Source organism: Mastigoproctus giganteus, chromosome 12, assembly GCF_048544385.1.
Source record: "Mastigoproctus giganteus isolate SK-2022 chromosome 12, ASM4854438v1, whole genome shotgun sequence".
In the NCBI taxonomy this organism is placed as follows: domain Eukaryota; kingdom Metazoa; phylum Arthropoda; class Arachnida; order Uropygi; family Thelyphonidae; genus Mastigoproctus; species Mastigoproctus giganteus.
In genome coordinates this window covers 154,678,041-154,688,156 of record NC_143586.1, presented here as the reverse complement: position 1 = coordinate 154,688,156, position 10,116 = coordinate 154,678,041, and the positions used below count along the sequence as shown (strand labels likewise).

Below are 10,116 nucleotides of genomic sequence, written 5' to 3'. Positions count from 1 at the left end.
TACTTTTATCTGATTTCTGCACTCCAAAAGGGACTAAAGTAGCAGAAATTTGTCAAGTAAAATAAAAAAAATATATAAAAAAAGAGTTTTTGGTACAATCAGTACAAATATTCTACGTAGCTGTCTTCTCTTCATGCATCAGTGGCCTCATCATTATGGATGCGAGATGCCTGACCATTCACCATAGTCATCTCCCTTGCTCCTTTCATTTGGTCATGCCTTCAAAAACATCTGGCACAAAAACAACTAATGATGAAGTTAAAAGTGTTTTGACACTACGCTGAATGGAAATTATGAGTGTATGACTGCATTTATGACATGCTCTTGAATGTGGTGGGTGACTACATCAAAAAGTATTACACAAATGGGTCTTCATTTATGTACCTTTTCATCATTGTGATTAAGGGATGTTTCTGTGAAAAGACTCTTTTCACAGAAACATCTGTTATACTATTTTTCAAACATCTCTTCATTTTGATAACAGTCCTCTCTACTTACCTGACTTCATAATAGATGAAACATGATAAAAAAAAGTGACACTTTCAGGTTAGTTCTAGCGCTTTTCAGAAATAACATTATTTTGTAACTCCCACAATTATTCAAAATCCAATCATGCAAGAAGTCATACACCAAAAAGCAAACACCATTATTTTGTTCACACCCAGATGGTTGTACAGCCTTCTGCTGTACTAACAATCAATTCTTGTTGCAATGTGCAGTCTCCAATGTTTACCGAAACTAGTCTATCCTTGCGTTCTCACAGAGAGCACAACTAAATGTAAACAACAGAACGATTAAATTAATTTTGTGATTAAAAAATTACATAACTAGTGCAGTTATGAACTTGAAATTTCTATATCAACAGTGCTGCATATTTTCAAAAAAAATAAATAAATAAAAAAATGATAATCACATGTCCATTGTGTTTTGAGAGTTGCATTTTAAAAATTTCATAGAAAAATAACTGTGGATAAAATACGAATACGATATTTGATTTTCATAAAGCATATAGTATTGCTAAACCAACTGGGGTGGGAAGGGTCATAAAGATAGATCTACTCTGTTGTGTTACAGTTCAAATAGCACTGTGAAGCATGTTTTGTAAATTGTTTTAAAAATAATAACCACTAATATGAAAATGATATTTTCAGTTCATATGGTATGTTGATTATCCAAAATATAGCAGCAAGAAAGTCAGCAGTATCCACATAAGTGCTTAAATGCATGGAGATATGTCAGCCTCATACAACTACTACAGTTATACTTTATGCTAGACTACTTCAGACAATAGTTCTCAAATGGTGTGCTGTGATACCCCCCAAAGGGGGCATAGTTAATAATTTTCATGGTACTTGTTGTTTGGCCTTTGCAAAATGTTTAAATTTATCCATTAAATTCCACCATGTCAAAAATTTTGTAACTTGGCCTTAATGAGAGTTTTAAATCAACTGAAACAGACAAAACTCATTTCTGCAGAATATAACAGCTGACTGATCAAACTATATGTTGGCTAATGAAATGTCAAAAAAATAAAATACATATTTCAGGAGGTATGCAAAAGTAAGCATTTTTTGCTCAACTCGAACCCAAGTGAAATCTTAATAAATAGTTTTATTTATGGGGGTGGTGAGGTCAAAAATTTATTTATCATTTTAGGAGGTTGTGGCATCTCAAAGTTTGAGAACTTTGACTTAAGAGTTTAATACACACACTGACAGAAAAATTTTGCCATTCTAAAAGTGTAAATTGATGATCTTTGGTGTACATATGAAGAGTAAGAAGCAAAAATTAAAATTACCAAAACCAGTCATACATTAGAATGTAGTATGATCCCCCTCACTACCACAAGCAGCAACCCAAGCTTTTTTTGGCATTAGGTCAAAATGGTGCCTTGATCTTCTCGAGGAATACTCCTTCATGCCTGCATTAACTGTTCCTTAAAACCACTTTGGTTGAGGCTAGTCCAAAAGCACATGTCAATACTGCAGAGCAACTGACATTAGCAGTATTGGGCCAAACATTATATTGTTAGAATAAAGGGTTATGTAACTGTTGGAAAAAGCAATTTAATCAGAACATCGATCTGCAAGATTACCTTGAACAGAAACAAGAGGCGAGTGACTATCATAAGAGATGGCCCCATGTCACGATTCCTCATGTTTGATTGTATGCCTTTACTGAATATAGAAAGAAACATCTTTCACAGAAACATTATCATATGCAGATCATCATTCCCCAAACAGGATGCCAACTCATCATCAAGACAATCCATTGTCATCTCTCATTCCATGTTGCTTTATCTTTCAGCAGTGAAACTGATGCAATGCACAAAGAAAATGCAATCCTACTTTTACCAGTCACCTACTAATGGTGTATTTTGATACTGTGCTAAAGGTGAATTAACATAATTTCTAATTATGTTAATTCACATTTACATATAATTCTTAGCGAAGCATATGTATATATATTGAAGACGGCAAGAAAATTACCTGGTTCTTATGTTTGTCTGGCTGTTTCAGAATCCAGATGGCTTCTGTGGGTGCATTCTGCTACCTCTAATGGTGCCAAAGCTGTCCAATTATTTTAGGAGCTCATCCAATGTGATTAGTAATGTGTTGGGTGGGCTAATACATAACCTAACTAAGTGAATCTTCAAACTCATTAATTAGGTATAATGCTGTTCACATACTTGGAATTGGCATCTTAAAGGATGATGCTGAAGTCTACTGATACCAAGGCAAGAACAGTGGTCAACAAAAACCAAATTACAATACTATGACAAGGCTAAGATAAATTTAGTTGGTTAAAAAAACAGCAGTTAAAATACAATATGGGGAAATGTAAGGGCCTATACTCGGGTAATAGTAATCTCACTTATTATATTACTTGTGGAGTGGTAGACTTAAGACGGTTCATGAGGGAAAAGGCTTTAGTAATAATTTGTGCAATCCAACATGAAATTCTTGCAACAGTGTACAGTAGTTCTCAAACATTTTTGATGCTGATACAGTATGTATGTGCCAAAAAACAATTCCAAACCCACAAAAACCAATTAAAAGTTAATTTGTCAGAATTTTGTAATTATTTAATAGTCCCATGCTTTTTGGTTTCTTATTTTTAAGCTTATGGTAAATGCAATAGCACTAAACTTTTTTTTTGTTTCAGGCCAGGAAGATGCAGGGAAGACTAAGAAAGAGAGGAAAAATGAGCAGAGCTGGACACAAGTTTAACCAAGGCCACTTGAAATCGATTGCATCAGTTATTAGCTTTGAAAGAGAAAGGGTGATTCAGAACTCACCAGATGAAAATATGAAGAAATAAATGTACACTTTAATGTATTACTCAATAACTGTATTTTAATCAACCATTTACATTAACAGTTTGCTGTTGTCTTTTCCGACTGCAGTTTCTATAGTTGATTGAGTCAATCTGGATTGGAAAGGGCAAGAGATATTATATATATCTCATTCACAAGATATAAGATGTTTCTGCATCTTATATCTTTGTGTGATTAGGCTGGCTGAAAGCAATATCGAAATACTATTTTTCTGTTATCTGTTTCTTTATTCTTCTAAGACAAAGTTTAGATCTTTTTAATGCTACATTGTTTCTTCCCTTTGCCTCATCTGTTTAATGGCCTACTTCCCCATCACACATGGGCACAGTTCACTTTGACTAATTCACACTTGCTTCCCCCTATACTCAGGGTCACTTTAGCTATTATAAATTCATTGGGAACTATTGGCCTACTTCTTTGGTCTCTGTTACAGTCCTGTTATGTTCTCTTCACTCAGTCTGACAGTAAGTTGTTATATCCTGACTATTTTCTTTCATTCTGATATTTCGCTTTCTTTGTAAAAATTCAGGTACCCTACCTGAATTTTTTCTATTCATTATTATTATTTTTTCGTTAACTGGAATTTATGGGTTTTAACTTTGGCTTAATTTTACACTTTACTGGTTATTTATTTTAGTATGAATTTGGTTCTGCTTTCTATTTCTTTTTGGTCTCTGTCGGGTCAGCCATGATGTATACATTTGCTTGCTTTTTCTGCCCACCATGTATACATCATAACAGAAACAGAGGCCTTGCTTACTGCTGTGATTCCTTTGGTTGGGCTGGCAGCCCTTGATGACGTAGCTAAAATCTTAGGACTTACAGCATTAAGTACTATTTATATTTTTTCATTTAATTTTATTTATATAATTTTTAAGTAATCTGCTTTTATTTTTCAGGCACTTTTAATTTTTTCCATTGTAACTACACCTGTCAGGTCAGCACTCCTACACATACACTTATCGTCTATTTGCATATACAGTAAACCTTTGCTAATTCGGATTAATTGGGGGGGGGAGAGGTCATCTGGATTAGTGAAGCAAAAGATAACCTTAAAAGAACAAAAACTCAGAACACAAATAAATGGAAAATTTAATAAATAAAATATACATACTGCTGACGAAAATAAATAAAAAATTATCACTGTAGAGCCTTTATTTAAAAACTATAAAAAGACAACACATTTATTCATTGATAGAGGGAAAAATGTATTTTTATACATTTATCAGGTGGTACTGGCATCGCACGCCAACGCACTTGATCGTTGCCGTGAATACCACTTAAATACAGTTTCTTCCAGCAACACTTCTTTTGGCTTTTTTATTTTCTGTCTATTTGATATGCTGCTATTATCACTGCCCACATCAAATTTTAAAGCAAATGTCTTTATAGATTCTTTTTGTTTGAGCTTGTTAATGGTAGTCAAAGTAATGTGTTTTCGTTTTATTCCACTTTTCAATTCTTTAGAACCCACAATTATATAAAATATGTTAACTTATGTACATATATATGTATAAAGAAGTATGCAAATGAAGCGATATAAGCAATATCTGTCCGACTCAGAGTCAACAAAGACTGAACAACACGCAAGACAATGTAATGTATGTTCTGTCTCTCTCTCTCTCTCTCTCTCTCTCTCTCTCTCTCTCTCTCTCTGCACAGTAAGAATGACTTATCTGCCTTTCTAAATCCCATGTGTCTTTCAAAGTGCTCAACTGTGAATAGAATTTTTCGTATTTCGATCCGGATTAGCGAGGGTTTACTGTATTTCAGTATGGTTGCTGGGTATTTTTGCTATCACTAGCAGTATCCTGGATCCATAATCCATTATTATATATTATTATATTTTTGTTCTTTTATAGACATTCCATTTTATCACCACAGCCTACTGTTATTACTAATTATAAAATATAGATATATATATATATATATATATTTTTTTTTAGCAACTCAAAAAAGATAGCAAAAAATGTAACTATGTGACATTAATACTTAAGTCTACAAATAATGATTAGACCTGCTGTAAATGGAAATATCTATGAGATGTGAGCATTATCAAACCACAGTAATAATCACTAGTTTAATTTAATGATGCGTTACTTTTCAAAGGGTATATACTCAATCTCATATTTAAAAGTAAATGATTGCCACTGAATATATTTTATGTGCTAAAACTAAAACAGTATTAACCACTGGTTTTGTAAATTTCAAACAAAATACTGGAAGAAAGAACAAAGAATAACTTATATATATACTATTTATTATACAAGAAACTTTAGCTTTTTGCTTTCAACATTCACAGCAGTAACAATCAGGTGAGCTTCGTACAATAACATACATGTACGAAGTAGTTGTCAGTGTAAACATCTTCTATTAGCAAAAGGCTAAACATACTTTACAATACATTTTACTATTTCTTCTATATTTTCTTCATTTTTACATGATTATGACTTAATATAAAGTAGGGACAGTGAATGCTTAGGTCATACTTAACTACCCTTCAGGATATTTTGGGATGTGAACAAATATAACGACATATCAATCACAAGTATTGGCTTTCTGTGGCAATGCGTTACCACTATCACATTAGGATTGTCGCTATTCTAAGGGACTTGTATTCAGTCATATGCAGAAAGCACAGTTGTTAAAATATGAAACAATTCATTTCTCCTTTCAATAACTGTACATACGAATCAAGACAAACTGTTCTCATAAGAAACTATTGGTCAATGCCCAATGATGGCATCCATGATAAGTATTAGAACAAGTTCAAAATACAGTTTGATTTCTCCAAAAACAGAGCATCAAAGTAGTGATGATAAAAGCTGGCAGTGGCCTTAAAACCATTTTAGAATGTTGTGAATAAAGCTCCCTTACAGGCTGTTCCCTCACTGTAGGCACTGAGAGTGTGATAAAAACAAGGCTGATGCCATACTTAGGCAAGGCAAGTGGTTCTACAAATTCAAGATGGAATCCATGAGAACAGGGGATGATACTGACTATTACTTGACTGCATCAGAGAAGCTGCACGGAATAATGGCTCCTGTTTCACCAATACACTCTATAGTACTTGGATGAGGAAGAACAATGAATTTTCATATTTACAAGGCAAGTGAGCAGTAAAATTCAACACCACTCACCAGACATCAGTGCAGCATTTCTGAACTTACAAGGAATGTCCATGATAATTTTAGTGATATACAGTTAAAGTGGGCCACCCTTACTTCTTCCTTGAGACATCCTTCTTGAATGCCAAGTGCTAAATTTGTTATATGCTGCTTGAAGTAGGCTATTTAAGTGCTGAATTAGCTGAAACAAAAAAAGAATTACATTAATATTAAACAAATTATACTGATAGAGATTATATCATTACTTCTAATAAGCAATCTGTTATTGAAATATAACCATATTTCAATACCAAAAATTTTAATATATTATACAGAAAGACCAAAGTAATTAAATATTTTTAGATTTCAGCTTTCCAAGTAAAACTTAATTACTATAACTTTCAAGTAATATTGTTAGATTTGTCTATGATAAACATTTCTTTCTTTTCTGTTCCAGTCAAATTTGTGCAAACTAAGACTGTGACATAATTACTTGACAGTTTAGCACCCATAAACTTTTCAGCCTCGAACTTTAATTTTGTCGGGAGTTATATATATATATATATATATATATATATAAAAGTGCTGTTTCATCTGCATATTCTTCATGCACTTTGGGCCACACTAAATTGAACCACTCCAGAAGAGTTGCATTTTTTAATGACTTTTGCTTCACCTGAAACATTTGGATGCAACTTAAATTGATCTATCCAACCAGGAGAACACATGTTCTTAATTGTAAATAATATGGTAAAATGTTTGTCTTTAATAATTAAAAGTGGGCCACTTACCAGGACATTTAGTATTAGTATTGGTAAATGATGCAAAAAAAAAAAAACAAGCTTATAGAGCATCAGTGAAAAAAAACCCACCACTATAACACCTGTCCAACTCCAAGAATTTGTCCAGTTCTTCCTTGAATTTATTCAACCTACTAAATTGAACCACTCCACTTCCACAACAACAGATGGAAGTTTATTCCAACCATCAACTACCTGTTGTCTTAAGGCAAACTTCTGCATATATATCCTATAATCAACCTTCCTCTATTTGAATTTATGTCCCCTCATGTGTGAAGTCTCACCAAGAAGAAGAAGAAGAAGTAGAATGCCATCAACATTGAGCTTACTCAATCCATTCAAGGCCTTAAACACCTCAATCAGATGTCATAGGTACCTGGTTTCCTGACATTGCAATTTGCAGCACTAAAGCCTTTCTTGGTGATAGCACCCTTTTGTTCCCTTGAGGAATCTCAGTGCCCTTCCTTGCACCTGTTCAAGGAGATCTACAATCTTCCCAAAATGATGTCTCCAGACTTGTGTACAGTACTTAAGATGAGTCCTAATTATGGCCTTCTACAAAGGGATATCACCTCCTTATCCATGATAGCAAGGTTTCTGTATATCACTGACAAACTCCATGAGCTGTCCTAGCAGCCTGTATGCACTGCTTAGAGAACTGGTCTGTGCTTGTTGACAGGAGAGACTGCTTCTACAGGAATGGGGGTACACTTAAATAGAAAGGGTGCAAGAATATTTGCTGATGCTATCGAGGCAGTGTTAGGTGGGTCGGAAAACTGCTAGCTTGGGGGGGATACACAGACGAAAAGATTAACAGTGGCCGCAGGCAGAGGCAAAAGTGATTTTTGCACTGCTTCTATTAGAATCAGCAGCAGCCTGGAAAGGAAAGCAAGATAATGTAAATTTCCAGGACTGCTGGGAGTCATAGTGGAACAAGTAAATACATGGGCTGTATTAGGGTAATTAAGCGTAGGAACAGGTGTATGTATACTTGAATGTGCACCAATGCTAGGAGTATAGTTAATAAATTTGATGATTTGTTTGTTTGGTTTTTAGGAGCATTAGCAACTAAGGCCATACTGCTCTGGGATATGCGGTGGTCATTCCCTGACCTTTCCGCATCCTCCGTATTTGGTGGTGACGGGCTCGAACCCTGGTCTAATCAAGAAGCGTGTGTTATGCACTGCTGCTCCTTCCCACCTGGCTACAGAGGCGCCACTAAATTTGATGAGTCTGAAGTGATAGTCAAGACATCAAAGGCAGATATGGTTGGGATATCAGAGACGTGGTGTCAACAGATATAAGCAGTGCAGAATTTGAATTTGGCGAGTAAAATGTGTACAGGAAGGATAGACAGGACGGGAAGGGAGGAGGAGGAGGGGTTATGCTGTTAGTTAAGAAACACAAAATCTAAGGAAGTTCATCCAACTGATTTTGGTAGACAATGCAGTGTTGAGTCTGTTTGGTGTGAAATAAGTACTGGGAAAGGAAAAATGAGAGTAGGAGTGTGTTACAGGCGTAATAAATCTGATGAGTAAAATGAGCAATCACGCAGAGAAAGAGAGTGGGCCAGTAAATCAGAATGTCGTATACTGGGGGATTTTAACTTTCCAGATATTAACTGGAACTTGTGGATTGGTCACTCGCACACTAGCAAGACTTTTGTGGATTTATTGGATGACTGTTTTCTACAGCAACATGTTCGAGAGGCAAACAGAGGGAGTAATACTCTTGATCTGATTATCAGCAGTGATTATTCATGCATTAAGAATTTGCAGATAAAGGAACCACTGGATGACAGTGATCACAATGTCTTGATGTGGGAATTACTTAAAGATGTAACTACCATCAAGGCTAAAGGAAGGGCCTTTGCTTTCGTAAAGGTGACTACAGAGGTCTCAGACAGTTTTTAAATTCTGTACAGTGGGATCAACTGATGTTACCAATGTTGAATTCTAAATGGGAAGCCTTCAGGGACTTAATTTTGGAGGCTACTAGGCTTTTCATTCCAACTAAGAAATACTGTTCAAGGTTTAGGCCTAAATGTATGTCAGATGAATTAATGAGGCTCATGGCAGAGAAGAATGTATGGGATGCATATAAAGTATCAGATGACACAGAAACTTATGGCAGGTATAAACTAGTCTGTAATCAAGTCACAAAGGAGGTTAGGCAAATTACGAGAAATCTTTGGCAAAGGATGCAAAGAAAAACAGAAAAGTTCTTTACTTATGTAAACTCTTGAAGGAAAGGGATGAATCAGATTGGAACCACTTAACAAAGATGGGTTGACTATTGATGATCATGCTCAGGTAGCTGATAAACTGAATGAATATTTTGCATCTACATTCACACATGAGGAGTTATTCAATGAAGGGAGTTAGTTAATTATTTTGGTTTTTAGGAGCATTAGCAACTAAGGTCATATCGCTCCGGGATATGCGGTGGTCATTCCCTGACCTTTCCGCATCCTCCGTATTTGGTGGTGACAGGCTCGAACCCCGGTCTAATCAAGAAGCGTGTGCTACCCACTGCTGCTCCTTCCCACCTGGCTATGGAGGCACCTAATGAGGGGAGTTCCAGATGTTTATTAAACGTCTGGCACTAAGTGATTTTGTAATAACTGAGAGCAAAGTGGAGGAGAAATTGTTGAAGTTAAACATAATGAAGGCATCTGGGGTTGACGGGATCTATCCAGTTATATTAAAGGAGGCAGCAAAGGAAGTAAGCAAACCCTTAGCCATAATTATGAGAGCTTCCTTGGGCTCAGGGAAGGTCCCCATGGACTGCAGGTGTACAAATGTATCACCAATTCACCAAGGAAGTTCAAAAGATAACACAAGTAACTACAGACCAGTTAGTTTAACTTGTG

At 35.3% G+C, this 10,116-nt stretch overlaps 1 protein-coding gene across 1 annotated transcript in view; it reads right to left on the bottom strand.

Annotated features, from left to right (window-relative positions):
- Nucleotides 1-5,792: 5,792 nt before the first annotated feature.
- Tfb1 (transcription factor B1) overlaps nt 5,793-10,116 on the bottom strand; it is a 102,303-nt gene continuing 97,979 nt past the window's right edge. The window contains exon 14 of the mRNA XM_090386724.1: nt 5,793-6,646. Coding sequence (XP_090242850.1) covers nt 6,542-6,646 — 105 coding nt within the window. The 3' untranslated portion in view covers nt 5,793-6,541. The remainder of the gene's footprint in view (nt 6,647-10,116) is intronic.